The sequence below is a fragment of the Eleginops maclovinus genome, chromosome 4 (genome assembly GCF_036324505.1).
Source record: "Eleginops maclovinus isolate JMC-PN-2008 ecotype Puerto Natales chromosome 4, JC_Emac_rtc_rv5, whole genome shotgun sequence".
NCBI classification, from domain to species: domain Eukaryota; kingdom Metazoa; phylum Chordata; class Actinopteri; order Perciformes; family Eleginopidae; genus Eleginops; species Eleginops maclovinus.
This window is the reverse complement of record NC_086352.1, coordinates 27978628-27996410: the sequence shown is the minus strand read 5'-3', so window position 1 is coordinate 27996410 and position 17783 is coordinate 27978628. Positions and strand designations below refer to the sequence as shown.

General features: G+C 40.4%; 1 protein-coding gene across 1 annotated transcript; it reads left to right on the top strand.

Moving 5' to 3' along the window:
- Window positions 1-240: 240 nt before the first annotated feature.
- On the top strand, window positions 241-17209 carry LOC134862579 (aggrecan core protein-like). Its single transcript, XM_063880577.1, is given in 21 exon segments — window positions 241-338; window positions 3164-3258; window positions 3417-3508; window positions 4168-4371; window positions 4373-4460; window positions 4707-4792; window positions 4794-4882; window positions 5332-5459; window positions 5576-5869; window positions 6265-6561; window positions 6663-6837; window positions 6918-7045; window positions 7124-7417; window positions 7505-7603; window positions 7689-9317; window positions 10015-10089; window positions 12415-12573; window positions 12664-12746; window positions 14045-14189; window positions 15161-15343; window positions 15461-17209. Coding segments are annotated over 20 exon segments (4401 nt in total). The 5' UTR covers window positions 241-338; window positions 3164-3170; the 3' UTR covers window positions 15526-17209.
- Window positions 17210-17783: the final 574 nt, after the last annotated feature.

Below are 17783 nucleotides of genomic sequence, written 5' to 3'. Positions count from 1 at the left end.
AATGCTTCATAGGAATGTGTGGAAATCTTAAATAATGGTGTTTTTGTTTCATACTTACATTAAAAATTACACACTCCTTCTCCCCCTATGCAACCTTTTAATGGAAGGCTGTACTCAGAGCACCTCATGTTTTACTGTGAGCAGCCTTACAGCAGTGTTTCAGGGGGTGTGACCAGCATACCTGCTCCCCATCTCTTTCTTCTGCACACAGCCGAGCATCCTGTACTCTTCGCTGCTCACTGGACCTTAGAACTCACAACCTAGAGCTCAGCTAACCCAAAAATACACCACAGAAGAAGAGTTTGACTTTGACAGAAGGGAAGATATTTCTGCAACAGGTGGGTGATGGATGTACTTTGTTTATTATTGATTATGTGTAGGCAAATTGTATGATAGTAAGGTTAGAGTTATGAAGAATCTCAGGCTGATTTCATGTGAGCAGTATTTAGTATTTAAATACATGTGGTTTTTTGTATTCTTCATATATCCTCATTTGGGCTATTTAACATCCTTTTGTTATTATTTAAGTAAACTTTATTCTGTAAGAAATGTTTCTTACACTAAAAAGATGGTTTACCTGTGAATGATAATTCCATTATTATCATGTACTTTTCTTCTCAAAGCGTCTTATAGAAATTAACTGTATTTGTGTATTTCATTTTTGAAACATATTAATCTTCTGGTTTCATATTTATATATAATTTTAAAAACCATGTAAACCATTAGAACATTAAAAGTTGACTAAAAACATTTAAAATGAGCAAATTAAGCAATTAAACAAATCTATAATCATAATATCTTGATACTATAGAAATGATATCCTTAATAAGATACAGTACATTTTTGGCGGCAAAAGGTATAATTGTTTTTAGTAGTAGCAGATTTTTAAACAGATATTATTGATAAAAAGACTGCAATAAATCAATTAACTCAATAAAACATATACCCTTAGGAGTATTACTGGAAAATGATTAGGATTTATTTCTATTGAGGAGGCATTTCTGATTATCATCATTATGACTACGTTTCTAAACCTGACCATATAAGAATTGTATATGTAGGAGGAAATTTAAAAGAAGAGATGGACAGGTGAGGATCAAGCCCTGTCCCATGTGTGTCACACCCCCGCCCTTCAACCCCTCCCTGCATGTCTCACACTGCTGCCTCAATGTTAGCAGTGTTGAGACGTGATGGAAAAAGCTTCTGTCTACAAAGGACTCGGTGTCGTCAGAGTTGCCATAATACGGACTTTAGGGGGAACAGGTCTTCTCTTATGGGCCCCGTTCTCTCGGGGAATGGACCACAGCAGCTGAATGAGCTCAGTGTGAACTTTCTTCAACCATTTTTCAGAGTGTTCAAACACTTTGTAAAGTGTTTAGAACATGTATGATGAAGAAACTGGAAACTGAGTGTTGGATAAATCCTGACGTCCGGTTAGAGAACATGTAATAGGTTTAAGCATTGCATTGAGCGTATGGGACATGGTTTAAGGAAATCATATAAATATTCTTAATGGTATATATAACCAGTTTACATTCAAGTCAAATTCACGGTCAATTCAGATTCCTTTTGGCAAAATCCAAACATGGACGAAACAAACAAGCCAACATTATTAGCAAATAAAGCTAACCTTTATCTTACCATCAAAAGCAGAATCAAACAACATGTCTTAAGTGTAGAAAAAAACCTCCCAAGGCTATAATCTATAACAGATCCAAAGCAACATAACAGTGAATGATGGTTTGAATCTGTGTGTACATGTTTAACAAAGAACAATTACATTTGAGCACTTACAAAAATAACTTGTGTTGAAATAAACTCTACAGACTGAGACCAGGATATATTAAAACAGTAATAAAATGAATATACTTATAGTAACTCTTTACACACTCAAATACCAATCAGATCTGCTTCATCAGGCCTGTGTTGATACTGTTTCTATCAAAATTTAATTGACAAATTACGAAAACAACAAAAAAATGTCATCATGTTCTGGTTTGAATCTTGCTAGATGGCAAATAAGGCCATACAAACAGAAACGTCTCTGTAATGGTTTAACTTCGGAAGAAAATTGTGTTTTCATGTAAAACATGAAGCATCATGTAAGATGTTTTCCAGGGCCTAAAAAAGCACAAGTAAACATAGCAGAAGGCAAAAAGTAAATACAAAATGAATGGAAAAAAACAAAAGTAAGGTATCATGCAAAAAGAGCAACCATATGTTATTCCCTCGTGGGTCATGCCACACAAGCAGTTAATATGAATTCATAATTCAGCACATGTTTACAGGTTGGTTAGATTTATCAATGATTGTCCTAAGACTAAAATATCATGATGTCTGTAGCATATTTCACAATGTGTGATAATGTGTTCCCCCTATGACGTGTATGGATACGAATAAATAAACAAATTCAATTTGGAAAAAGTCATTCACTGTGGAAGGAGGGAGGAGCAGGAAGTGTTACTCTAATGGAATGACAGAAAAACATTTACTTTTGAAAGAACTGGAGCTCCTTGTTTTCCCTGTGAAAAAATCAGAGCGTTGGTTGTTAGTGAGTGTTGTAATCGCATCGCAGAAATGTGTGGTGGAGTTATTCCCTTATGGAATGTCATTACTGTGAAGCTGTGTGAAGGAAAACTGTATTCATGTCTGTTTGGGACTGGAAGTGTTGACTTCAAACAAGGCAGACTTCAGGCAGAATTACTCGATTGAGTGTTATGATCCCAGTCCTAATCCCAGTGAGGAAGAATGTAGTCAGGTCCAGGAGAAGCACATTCATACAGACAGAGCAGACTTTCATGCCAGTATAACTGCAGGATCACTGGAATACTCAGCAGCATGTGTTTCCAATGAAGAGATGTAACTTTATATAGTGCTTCCATGTGTTCGGTGTGTAGAAAGAGATGTTGGTTTGTACTTCTGGATTTCATTGTATAATTCTGCTGCACCAAATTATTGTTTTGGAATTTGATGCTGAAATCAGACATCTCAGACAAGCCATCACACTTTTCCAAACACAAGTTGATGTAATGACACATTTGTAGAAAATATGATATCAAAGATAACATCATTATGATTTATTCTATATGCTGTATGTCACACAGCACTGACTGATAATCATATTCACTTGGATTTCTGCTAATTTCCATTCTTTTCTTTTCAGATAAAATATGATAAGGTGGATTGTGTTGCTGTCTGTGAGTCAACATGTCATCTCAGCAGCATTTGATTACATTTATGAAGAGCACACATTTATGGGTAAGAATGCAAAATCATAAAGGGCATCTAATCATTTCATTAATTTATAAGAGTTTTCTTGCAGAGGATAAATTGTTTCAGAATGTTGTCCTCGATGCATGATGCCGCCATGTCTTTGGATTGCATTAACCAAAAAGTCTTTCTCATCTCTTCCACAGACCCGGAGGATGTGTTGAGTGTGAGCATTCCTCTGGAGGAGCCACAGCGTCCTCTATTGGGGGCAACGTTGGTACTTCCGTGTTACTTTAAGGTGTGTAATCCGACCAGTATATGGTTTCCACTTTATCATTCATAGAATGGTTAGAAATATATTGTCAGATTGGGAACAAAGCCACCATACACATGATCTAAATATTCAATTAATGGTGTGGGATAGAAACTCTGTCCAGATGGAACTTAGGGAGTTTAGCCTTTGCAGACCATTTACATACACAAAAACCTGTAATACACTACAGGAAAGGGAAACCCCCAACACGTTTAATAGAGCCTTTTTAAGTCTGCAGCTCTTTCAAGCCTTTTAACCACTTTTAGAGACTCCTTTGCATCTTATTTTGGAGTTTCAGTCTCAGAGCTCGCATTATTTTCGATCAGCAAGCTCTGATCAACCCACTAAGACTACATGCAGAGCGTCAAATAGGAGACAGAGACCAGTTGGTGAAGGATGTCAAACATTCAGCAGCTCAAGAGACAGATATTTCTCAGGAGTTGGTGTAAACCAAAACCAGAGCAGAAAGAAGAATAGACTTCAACAACTCAAAACAAACACAATTCTAAATTCAAAGCTAACATTGCTCAGTGTCTGGATTTGTGCTGGATTTGATTGTGTGCAATAAGTTAGAGAGGTTATACATGTGTACTGAGAATGGACTGAAATTGGCGGTGAATAGTATTTTGGTTTTTTCCCGTTAGGACCACACTGTCCCAGACCCAGGAGCGCCCACCACCGCTCCACTTGCTCATCGAATCAAATGGAGCCACGTCACCAAAGAAAAAGTCACGACTATCTTAGTGGCCTTGGAAGGACAGGTGCTTATCACCGAGGGCTACCTGGACAGAGTTCATCTGGTGGGCTACCCCATGACTTCTACAGATGCTAGCCTTAAGATATCTGAAGCTGCGGTCCAATGACACAGGAGTATACCGCTGTGAGGTTCAGCATGGCATCGAGGACAACCACGACATCGTCCATGTGCAGGTTCAAGGTATGACAATAAGCCAGAAGAAAGAAATCCTATTATCCATAAAAAAAAATGTTGTCCTCTCATTGGTTGCCAAATCTTTGTAGGTGTGGTAACTGTGAATAGACCAAACTTAGAAGTGGTCGTGCATGGGTTGCCATTCATGCTTCAAGTGATGGGGGGTTGTTTTCAAAGGATTTCTGCATACTGGCAAATTTCGATTATGAAAAGTTTGTTCAGCTTAAATAAAGTACTTGTTTTACTCTCTAGGTATGGTGTTCCACTACCGGGCCATCATTGGCCGCTACAGTTTGACTTTTGAAAAGGCTAAGGCAGTTTGCATGCAGAACAGTGCAGGTCATGGCTTCACCGGAACAGCTTCAAGCAGCCTACGATGATGGCTTCCATCAGTGTGACGCTGGCTGGCTCTCCGACCAGACCGTCAGGTTTGTTGCTCAACATATCTCTGATGCCCCTGTTCTTCCGGTTCTTTAAGACTCCCAATCGTGAAAAATGAAAGTGTTATGGAAAGCGAAAAACAACCTTATACTGTAAAAAGGGTCTAACACACACCTAACACCTTTATTCATTTACCTACTTGGCTTGAAAAGTGCTTATTGTGAGACTGTTAAGGGACCTTAAGCATGGTTGTGCATGTTTTGAAGCTCATGTCAAATACATTCTTGACAGAAACTTTCCAAAGCATCTTGTAAATCTTTCAAGGAAGCCTTTTTTTCTAGTGGACCAGCAATTGGACTAACAAATAAAATTAAATCTGAAAAGAAGAAGTTGGGTTTTGTAGTTTTAAAGTCGCTGTGCAGAGGCAATGAGATGTCAGTGTGTGCTTAGAACCAAATATCTGAGAGACACAAAACGTATCTCCATTTAATTAAAGGTACCCGATTCGTGATCCTCGTGTGAACTGCTATGGCGACAAAGAGGAGCTGCCTGGGGTCAGGACATACGGAGTGAGAGACCTCAATGAGACTTATGACGTCTACTGCTTCACTGTGAAGATGATAGGTATGCTGCAATGAACACTGCTACTTCGCTGATTCGCAATTGATTCTGTTACATTTTCAGGTGTGGGTATTTTAAACTCCTATTTGACTGTTATTGACCTCTCTTATCTCATACAGGGAGAGTTTTCTACGCTGCTTCTGCAGAAAAGTTCACCTTCTCTGAGGCTGAGGTTGCATGCTCCAGTCAGGGAGCTAAGTTGGCCACTACTGGTCAGCTCTACCTGGCCTGGCAGGGTGGGATGGATGTCTGTAATGCCGGCTGGCTGGCAGACCGGAGCGTCCGCTACCCTATTAACATCCGTCGGCCACAGTGTGGAGGGGGTCTGCTGGGGGTGCGAACTGTGTATCTTTACACAAACCAGACAGGATACCCACTTTCCGAGTCTCGCTACGATGCCTTTTGCTACACAGGTAAGCTATCAATTTAAGAAAGAATGACACTGAAAGCACTGTTCTGCTCAATATCAGATAAACGTTTACACTATATCCTCTTGTCAAGAGACATTTGAAATTTGATATTAAAACTGTACTCTTTGAATGAACCCTCAGCAGTAACAAGGCATCAGCAGGGAGACTCAATTCCCCCCTATTAAAGTTATGCATGAACAGTTTTAAGTTGGCGGAGTAAGCTGGTGTAGCTGGTTTAACTCTTCTTTTTTATTTTCTTAGTATTGTTGTAAGTGTAGTTCAACCCTTTTAAAAAGAGAATTAGATAACCAGGAAATAAAGCCCAACTTAAGTTATGACCCACCATAGCCACATCCACAGCAAAGATGTCTAACTACTCCCTTCTGTATCACATTCAGAGTCCCCTGATGAGGAAGGTTCAGGCATCATAGAAGAAGGAAGTGGTGTGCTGAGTGTTACTACGGTGACACTGAGCCCAGAGGTGTTCTTCAGGAGGACAACTACAGAGAGTGAGGTGGTTGGAGAGGTGGAAACTCAGCAGCCTACCTTAGTGGACTTCACAGAGAGCCCCACCCAGCTGCCACTACCTCAGCCGCCAAACGACACTCAGTTGGTCATTGACCGGATAGAACTGGCCACCGCCCGGCCCGACACACGTAGGGAACCCAGCAAAGGATTTGTGATGCCTCCTACTGGTCAGTAATAGAACTGCTGATGCATGCTTAGATGAATGTGACATCACATGGAAAGTCCATTTGGTGTCCCTTATGACGATGTCCCTTGTTTTTTGGTGCAGGTGTAGTGTTCCATTATCGTTCAGGTTCCAGTCGCTATGCTTTCACCTTTGTTGAGGCCCAGCTGGCCTGCCAAAGTGTTGGAGCCTCCATCGCCACGCCAAAGCAGCTACAGGCAGCATACCAAGCTGGATATCACCAGTGTGATGCTGGATGGTTACTGGACCAGACTGTAAGGTAAATACAAAACACATTTTCAGAACAGGTAGAGAGAATCTTGTACCAAACAAAAAGTCACCAATTTTGCTGTTTTCTAGGTATCCCATTGTTTTTCCTCGAGAAAAGTGTGATGGAGATCTGGGGGAACTACCTGGAGTTCGGTCATATGGTTTAAGGCCAGGAGATGAGAGATATGATGTGTACTGTTACATTGATGATATCAAAGGTAAGAAAACATTTCGTAAAGTCCAGAGACTTATTTGTTTTCTATCTTTTTCACCGTATTGACATTCCTGCTCCACAGGGGAAGTTTTCCATGTGGGTTCTGCTGAGGGTCTCAACTATGATGAAGCTTCTTCTAGCTGTCAAGAGCAGAACGCAGTACTAGCCTCCCCTGGAGAGCTGTACGCAGCCTGGAAAATAGGTTTTGACAAGTGTCGCGCTGGCTGGCTAGTGGATCGCAGTGTTCGTTATCCCATCAACAAACCCCGTAATGGCTGTGGGGGAGGGAAATCAGGAGTACACACTGTGCACTCTCACCACAACCAGACAGGCTTCCCTGAACTTGATGCCAGGTTTGATGCATACTGTTTCAGAGGTAAACACTTGACTTATATCGAACAAGCTCGTTTTGGATTGTCATTTTCCTCATCATTCATTTATCATTATCTTTTTTTGATAACAGCGGATTTACTACAAATTGCAAATGAAACTGGACTGAACATCACAGATATCGAAGCAGCCCTGCTTAACCTAACATCAATTACTGATTTGTTGAGACCTGGTAAGCCATATTTAAATTAACAAATAACTTTCAAATGTCTTTATTTCCAATGGACCTAAATTGTTCTTTCTATATGTCCTTTTAGCTGGTCCTTCCATTGTTGCTCCTATTCCTGTGGAGACTTCTGGCTCTGGCTCTGGCTCTGGCTTCGCAGAATTTGGCTCGGGGTCTGGCTCTGGCTCTGGCTTCGCAGACTTTGGCTCGGGGTCTGCGGTTGATGGTGCCTCTGGTGGTCACTCAGGAGATCTGTCTGGATCTGGAGACCTGTCTGGTTCCGGAGATCATGTCACCTCTGGAGAATCGTCTGGTTCTGGAGAATTGTCTGGTTTTGGACATGTGTCTGGTTCTGGAGACGTTTCTGGCTCTGGAGACTCATCTGGCTCTGGAAATTTTTCTGGGTCTGGAGACCTATCCGGTTCTGGAGACCTATCTGGTTCTGGAGACCTATCTGGTACTGGAGACCTATCCGGTTCTGGAAACCTGGCCAGCAGTGCCGAGCTGTCCAGTGGAGCATCAGGTTTCAACAGTGCAGATTCTTCTGGATCAGCTCTCGGTGGTGAAGGATCCGGCATTACTGTTGTTTTTTCAGGAATGGACAGCATTGTCTCTGGAGATGGCTCAGCTTCAGGAGGACCCCAAGAAGCTGGAGAGGGAAGCACAGGAATCTTTAAATTCCCTTCACCTGAATCAGGCTCTGGAGTGCTCAGTGGTAGCGGGGATCTGTCGGGATCTGGTTTGAGCTCTGCGGAGAGTGGCTCTTCCATAGACAGCTCTGGTGAAAGTGAACCGTTTTCTGGTATGTCGTCCGGTTTCATCACCGGCAAGGACTTTTCTGGGTTTAGTGGTTTCCCATCAGGGTTCTCTTCTGGAAGTGCTAGTGGGCAGTCGGGAGAGTTTTCGGGAAGTGGAGACTCACAGATCTTACTAATAGATGGAGAACTAATCGATGCATCCATCTCTACTACCCACAAGGAGTATGAGCTTGGTGGAGGCCTACTGGCGTTCAGTGGCTCTGGAGACTTCTCAGGGTCTGGGATTATTAGTGGGGATCTCAGTGGTTCAGCCTCTGGAAGTGGCTCTGGGTTGTTCTCCTCAGACGTGACCTTTATTGGGTCAGGGTTCACCGACCTAACAGTGTCATCCTCTGGAGAGCAGGAAGCCTCTGGTTTTTTACTGTACAGCTCTGGACAGGGAAGTGGTGAAAATGTGTCCGGATTTGGAAGCTCAAGTTTCATCTCGGGTTCTGGATCAGGAATGTCTGGATCTGAGTCCTCAACGAGCGGAGAAGAAAGCAGTGTTACATTTTTAAGTGGGGATTTTACATCAGAGGTATCCAGAGACACTACACTGTCTATGGAACTTGTACACGGGTCAACGGAGTGCAGTGGAGAAGGAAGCAGTGGCAGCAGTGCTTTCTACTGTGGCAGTGGAGACAACCACTTGTCCACTGCCAGTGGCTCTTCTTCAGGATCTTCATCTGGGAATCTGCCAACTATGGTGCCACCCTCTCAATCCAGTAACTGGGAACTGACAGAGAGCACCATAAAGCCAGAAGAAGCCCATGGTCTTGTGGAACCAACCCAACTCCCTGATGACGTATATGGAACTCCATACCCTGTACTCGCCCCCACAGGACTGGCTGCTCCTCCTACAGCAGCTACACCAACCTCTGTGCAGACACCAGGCTTTGTGAAAGGAACTGATTCACTGGAGGGTAAGTCAACATTTGTATTATTAGAAATGTGTCATTCTGGGAAATGGAAGGATAGAGTATATGGAGCTAGGCTTTGATGGCCCTTTTCTAAATGGATGTTATGGATTGCGTTTTGTGGAAAAATATCTGAGAAATGGACCTTCAGGGCAATGCATATTTGTTTTTGTTTTTGGATAATGTCTGTCCAATAGGCAGTTAAATTATAAAAATATAGCATACATTAAAGACCTTGGAGCATCAAACTAGAGTTTTTTAATCTGCTTTTACAGAAATCTACAATGTCTGTTAAGACTTCTTAGTATTGTCCAAGGGCAATTTAACTTCATCAGCTTTATTGACATCTGATCAATTTCAGGCTGACTCGTCAATTTGGTTCAGTGATCTGTTTTAGGCAAATTTGAGATGTCATCGTTGGGTTTACACACCATCAAAATGAAACCTACAGTACTGCATTAAAACACAAACATATTGTATCTTGTGAATACAAAAATAAACTTGTATTCTTATAGCAACACGCCTGTTAAGTATGGATTTTAATGAAAATTAGAGGGAGGGTGCATTTAAGTCCCTCAAGTTATATTTACAAAATATCAAATTTAGAGGGAGGGCTACAGCTTCATCAGTTCTGATGAACACAAATGCAGCTTTCTGTTGAAAGAAGCATAGTCATTGACTAAATTGATTGAAATTTTTCTAGGTTTGAACCCTTGTGACCCCAACCCCTGTGGTGCTAGTTTATGCATAGTAGAGGATGGGGCTGCTGTCTGCCACGGTAAGTCCCACAATGTTTGCGACCGCTTTTTTTCCTATAATTTAATATTGCAAGATGACATTAGGTTTTGACAGACTTTTCCACTTGCACTTCTCTGTATCTACATGTATGTTGTTCAACTATGCATGTTTTAGATTATTTGTTTGCATTCTGTTTATTAATCAATACTTTCCGATATATTCAACTGGTGTGATTATGTTGACTGTATACTGTATTACTACACTTAACAAAACCTTTTTTTCCCTCCCTGTTCTCATGTATTGCATCACATTTTGTCTCTGTTTTATGTTTCTTTGATACCCTTTATGTTTATTGTGTCTGTGTCATTCTATGTGTCTCTGTGTTTGTGTGGCAGTTTGAATGTTTGGGTCCTTGTCAAATGTTAATCAGCTCTGCATCTGAGGTTATACAGCCTCTGTGTCACCCGTTGTAATCACAGTCTTCAGCCTCTATGTTGTTTTTGGTTTGCTGTGCCAGTGCGCCGCCTCCACTCTGCTGTATGCATGCTAAACCCGAGGCAACATATGTGCTTTCTGGCACCATATGGGTGCTCTCATCCTGCTGGCATTTGAATACTGATTTTTGGCTGCAACTAACCAAAGATTCAAACATAAAGTTACTGCATATATAATAATTATTATATATTCTCTTTGAAGAGATAAAAACAGATTTGGAATATATTTTCATAATTTAGTAACCTGAAAATAAGATTGATCAAAAACAGAGGAACATGGATAGTAATTTAGTTTGCAGTAAGTAGTTTGCATCAGAGGTTGCAGCCGCCTGCAGTATTGAGGTGTCCTATCTGTCCTGAGGTGTGATAGTCCTTTTATCACTGCTTTTACTCCATTACTTGCTGGACAACTTCCCATCCGCACCCCACGCTTAAACAGTAGTTTCACCCGCCCCCTTTCTTGCAGAGGTAGATGTGTGCCATCCCAGCCCTTGTGCCAATGGAGCCACCTGTGTGGAGAGTGCAGACTCTTACAAATGCTTATGCCTGCCAAGCTACGGAGGGGAACGATGTGAGATCGGTATGAGATCAGCTTCAGCTAATAACTAAACTAACAACAGCCCCACAAAAACAACTAAAGAAAGAGAGATGCTAAACATCACCAGCATCATTACTCACTGGGGCTCCATGAGGAGTCCCAGTGGTCCAGAAGTCGAAGATGCCAACCTGTAGCTTTGATGTCCTTAATTGGCCATGGGACAGTGTTTTCTTAAAGGGCAAAAAGCTATAAAAGCAACTAAAGGGTTGGTTTATCCAAATCACAAGAATACATGAAGCATCTACAGTACTTACGCAGTATTAGTCACTGAACAATCAAGTCTTTGGGAAACCATTTTCTTGATTATAATACAGTAGCTACACAACTTTATAAGAATGGCAGGTCTGTTGAGATTGTCATCATTTCAATTTGCCAAATAGATTAGCATGTGGTTCTATAAGAGCTAAACTATAAATGGATTGTAGTGTTGTTTCATTTTTTTAAATAAAACTAATAAAATAACACCAATAGGTGTAAAAAATTGATTAAACTGTTTTTGTCGAAAGAAAGCTGCTAATGTTAGCATGTCTGGCTAACCAGTGATAACGCCTATATAGTACCCAAGCATTTCACCCAACATATCTTGTAATATCTTGTAATTTGGTTGAACTGCTTCCTACCCACCATAAACTTTATACATGCTGTAAAACTGTTATAGGGATAACTATTATTTGATATAAAGTACTTCTTATCGAAACTGCTGTCAAGGTGTTCAGGCACAAAGTGTGAAAATATCTTGTAATTTGGTTGAACTGATCCTTTAAGTAATGACGGTGGAGCCAGAGAATGAATGAAGCCTTTGAACGCAGCTGTAAAAAGAAAAACTCACTCCTGCTTTACTGTTGGGCAGGGCTCTGCTGATGAATATGTTTCCATTCTGCATTGAGACGTTTGTTTGGTACGTCAGAATGGAAACCTTGCCCATCGTCAGACTTGCAATGGATGCCAAAAGAAACTGGGGGCATCGAAATGGGAAAATATGCTTCTCACTGAACACAGTTACTCAATATGTATAACTGAAACACTACATGGGTTATGAAAAATATCAAGCACTTCATCAGCTGCTAATACTGCTCAGAGAGCAGAAATAATGATAAGAATATGCAAGAACTTCTCATCATCTGATGCTGTGCTTTAGTTTTCCAACCCATTTGTAGTTGTCTGAGTAATTTCAGTTCCCGATGCCAACAAATTGAAAACATGTACTAAACTATGCTGAATATTTAAATGCATATGCCATACATGAAATGAATGTTGATTCTTGCGGCTGCAGATGAGCAGCACTGTGAAGACGGTTGGACTAAGTTTCAGGGGAACTGCTACCTACACTTCTCTGACAGAGAGTTGTGGCTGGATGCAGAGCAGCGCTGTCGGGAGAAGAACGCCCACCTGGCCAGCATCATCACCCCAGAGGAGCAGGACTTTGTCAACTGTGAGTGCATAATGTTCTTTGTTCTGTTTGTGTTCACAGAGATGGAGACGATTTAAAGATCTAAGATCTCAAAACTTTTTTGTCCCGCAGCAAACGGAAAAGCCTACCAGTGGATCGGGCTGAATGACAAGACAGTAGAGAATGACTTCCGCTGGACAGATGGCACTCCACTGGTGAGTGAGGACTTATATAGGCAGGGCCAAGTATAGTATGGATAGGTGTGGTGTTTACCTGTCTGTTTGGTGTGTGAACCCTTAAATCAAAGACTACTTGTGACCTCCACACTACATGACTCTACTTTGATAGGAAAGTCCATCAAAACAGCTACAAACAGACACAACATGACCATAAATGGATGCAAAACAACTACAGACAAACAAAACAACTCAAATAAGAAGTAAAACAACAAACTTGCAAACAACCACGAAAAACAAGCTCACAACATTGTGTGTGTCTTTTAGCATCTTGAAAAGAGCGTATTGTCTTCATTTCTTTCACAAGGGGCCCACTGTTGTTAATAATATGTCTCTGCTTCAGCGACTTTAATATGTTAAATTATCCAGTAACGATTTTTTCTTTGCTTTACTTTCCTGTCAATCAAATCATATTCATTATATACTCATTATTTATTCATTAACCAAACCTCAGAAGCTACATTTTAATTTCTTTTTGGTTCTATTCTTACTCGCATCTTAATGTGTATCAGTTCACTTTAGAGACGAGCGTTTAAATCAAACAATTAAAGAAACGAAAATTGCTGTTTGCTCTTGTGATAGGATTTCTGAGCATTTGAAATGCAAATTCACGCACTACATGATCAGGTCTGCATAGAAAACAACCTCAGCTGCACCACTCCACCTACCTCAACTCAAGCAGGGTTGACCTGAAGGCACATAATTACCAAACCAGTGCGAGCACAAAAACAAATTACTAATGTGTTCGGCTCTAACTAAGCACTGTTATTAAAACATGTTGCTGCGATGGTGGAAGCCTGTTGCTTCAGGTACCAGTGTGAATATATAAGTCCAGTTTGATTCAGAAGACAACACACCGCACAACAGTTTGTAATACCATGAGCCAGGTTTTACTTTGTTGCTGGCAACCTTGTATTTTTTGCTGTGTATTAGAACACCTGTTGCCTCATTGAAATGAATGATAGATGGTGCGTTGTAGAACACAGTACTACTGTCTGCGCCTTAAGCATAGAGGATCCTGGAGAAGGGCAGAGAGAGATGCAACAATAGGGAAAAAGGAAAAGTCATGCACATATTTGGGAAATTCTCTCTCTAAAGTCATGCATAGTGTTGCAGTAGATTGGACATGTGGAAGGTGACAGAACAAGAACATTATCCTGCTTAAGTACAGAATACAGTGCAGAATATGTTTTCAAATGAAACATAGTGGTCCTTCTTACCTATTCTCTGTGTCTGAGTTCACCTTGTAGTAATGTATGTTTCCTTCTCTTCTGTAGCAATACGAGAATTGGAAGCTGAACCAGCCTGATAATTACTTCAACTCATCAGAAGACTGTGTGGCGATGATCTGGTATGACAACGGCCAGTGGAACGATGTGCCATGCAACTACCACCTACCGTTCACCTGCAAGAAAGGCCCCGGTATGTTGGTTAGAAAAAAAGAAAAAAATCTTAACTTGAGGTTTTTAAGCTGTGCTACTTACTTTTTGTGGACATTGGAGGTAAAATTACGTAATATAGAGTTGCTATGGCAAATGTGTTGGAATGCTACTCAAATCGTGTTTGCTGAAACAATGTGTGTGGCTCCTGGAAATGTCAGGTAAAACTAAAGAAAAAAAGCTAAAAGGCAACAAAAAAAGTCCCAGAGCTCCAGCGTTGCGTGGTAATTCTACATCATTTGAGCAGAGGTATGAGGGAACCCATTGACACAGAGCACACATACAGTGGCGCAGAAATGAGTCCAAAAACGGATCATTACTTGGCATCTTACAACTTCCTGTTCCCTAGTCTATAAATCTATTTTTACTTCATGTGTAGCTGCCTGAAATAATGTCTGTGGTTAACACAAGCTAAAGATACTTTTTATTTTGTTCTTGGACCTACACGATGACCCCACTCTTAAATGTCCAAAGCTATTATATGGCATAGAAAACGGAAGTTGCTAACAAGTGACTAAATGAGACATCTTCACGCCGAATATTAGCTGCTTTTAGCTTAGAGGTGCTGCTGTGAAGTTATGCGACCCTGATATACTTCACTCATAGCCTTATCTTACCTTTAATTCTTGCATTTGCATTCACACTTCAAAATCATAAAAGTATTGTTAACATGTAAAGACGATCCTCCTGAACAAAACCTTTAAGTATCATAAACCTGTGGTTGCCACATCTTATTTTGGGCTATATTCGTAAATCAAATGGAAAAATCCCATAGGCTTTTGTTGAGGGACCTCTTGTGTTGCTTTAGACCAAGTTTGGCCTACAATTATAGATTGTCAGTATTGATTGATATTGGTGTGATAACAGCAGTATTGCCTACTGTGCTGAAAAAACTCAAAACAAGATATAGATGGGCACATGGTGTGATGCTGTTATCTCTGGCTCTGTCCTCAGTGTCTTGTGGCGCCCCGCCTGAGGTGGAGAATTCCCATATGTTTGGTAACAAGAGGGAAGAATACCCTGTCAACTCCATCATCCGCTATCAGTGCAACCCAGGGTTTTCACAGCGCCATCCTCCGGTTGTCCGATGTAAGGCAGATGGTCAGTGGGAGGAGCCCCAAGTGAAATGTACTAAAGGTGAGTGCAGTCTATGTGAATTCCCCTTTGTTCACCTTGGGAAAAACCTCTCTGCAGGTAAGGCAGCGGTGTTGAATTATGTTAACTCACTATTGTTGTTTTTCTCGGTCGCCACAGTGAATGCCACAAAAAGAACACAGCCGAGCACCAGCAGGACGGCATCTGATGGCAGGCTTCACTAAAAGAAAAAGAAAAAAGAGGAGTTCATTATTTAAAAACATTTGCATCACAAATCCATTTTTTATTTTAGTGAAGATGAATTGAAAGGGTAAATAGTTCGAAGGCTACATCATGTTTTGATCCCTTGTCCCTCATAATATATTTTAATTATATATAATATTTGTATTGCTCTGAGTTTATTTGCATTGTGTGTTGTGATTTATTTTTGTGTGGTGAATTTATTGCTGGGATACTTTGTTCCATAAGTTTTATCAAAGATCACATCTATCTGGTTCACTGTCTGACTGTTGTAGATGGTTGGTGATGCATCAAGATTTGCTTTACAACTGGTTTATGGTGTGAGACATCAAAAAAGTGATATGTTGTACAGGTGCTTTTAAAGTTCCCCAACGGTTATTATCAGTCATGCTCGTTCCTAGTATAATTATGAAGAGTCATTTTTTCCCAAATCCTTCTTGTAATACAGCTTGAAAACAATCTCCCAGCGTGGAAAAGTCCATTACAAAAACAGAGAAAACATGATATTTTAAAACTGTTCAGAGGTATACATTTTGAAGATGGAGGCTATTGGGATTGTTCAACACCGCTAACGTGTTTCACATCTGGTCAAAGTTACCCTACATAAATGGAATATTCTGATATTAGATATTAAGACTGATATTAGCCCTAAAGATAAGCACACTATTCCCACAAACCGTATAGTAAAACATTTGTTTAGAGCAGAGACTTGTGGACAATATGAATACATGATCTTTTATTTATCGTTTTCACAGTAACTGAGTCTCTGCTGGAACGAGCCAGTGTTTGTTGTTCATCATATGAGACTACAGCAGCATCAGCAACACACAGACAGGCTGAATACACTACTGCTCATATTTAATCTGTTGCGGATTATATGAAACCTGCTTGTTATTGCACAGTTTGTCATGTTGGCTGTTTTGAGTATTTTGTTTTCTGTGTTTTTAGTTTTCATTATATCCCAAGATGCTGTGCAGTGCATAGTGTTGTGGAACAATTGTCAGTATAACGAACCTGCTATCTATTTCATGTTTATAACCTCAGAGGAAATAACCTCACTGTAAACATTTCAATGTTAAATGCCTGCTTTGTTTCACCTTTGACTGCTTTCATTTGAGTGCTTGTTTATGTCATTATTGCTGTATCTGGGGGCTGTGCCTCCTGCATACGTACTGTCTCCTGCTACATGATGAACCAAAGACTGAGAATTCAATTTACAATATGTACATGCGTCTGTTGTAGTGTGTTATATTCACTGATTTAAAAGAGAACTGTTAATAAAATACAACTCCAAAACCAACAGTGAATGTATCTACTAACACATGTAATGTGACTGTTTCAAGGTCTACTTTATCTTCAAGTTTTGTGCCAAATAGCTCCATCAAAAACTATTGAAAACACATCAATGAGCAACAATGTTGAAGTGGGTGTTGACATTTTTGTTTACATTTTATACATGGTCAACTAACACCAGTAATATCAATTAAATTCTTTCAAACTCTAAAATACTGTCGATTTGAGGACAATGCAGGTCAAACTGCAGCTATGAAAACGGGTTCTCTGCACAAGGAACTGTAATAGAAAATAAAAAATAATAGAAGAGAACTAAAATGTCTGAATGTTTGTACTCACATGTATCTTTAACAAATTAAAACTCTTTGGGTGTTACCTTCTGTAATTGATTCAGGTGTTTTAAGGACTCTGCTCCTACCTGAGGATATTAAGTGTTAAACTTATATAATTAACAGACTGTGGAGATCAGTCAGGCCTCCTTCATTCGACAGGGGTCAACACCCAGATATTCAGGTACAGACGACAATCACATCTTTCACCTGGTGTCCACCTCTCAGTGAGCTAAGTGTTTCTGTGGCAGCAGTCGAGGCAAATAGAACATGGCACTGACTCATAGTAATAATACAATTACAGTAAATTTCTATTTGCCCAAGAGAGTGGGTTGCGCATGGCGTCAGCATTCCCCTGTGACTGAATGGGGTTCTTTTAAGGATCTCTTGCACCCCACCCATAACACACACCGATTCACCTCTCTGCCCCGGGCCTCAGGATGAATCGTTTCTCTCTGCTCTCAACATGTTTTGCATTTGCTAATTAGTGGAAAACCTTAAACATATTGCTAACTGTTTCCTGCTGTGAGCAAGCTATAACCATTTTGTCATAACTGCAAACTAAGAAAGATGAATATTATTGTCAAACTATGACACTGAGGAACCTGAATTTTAACTTT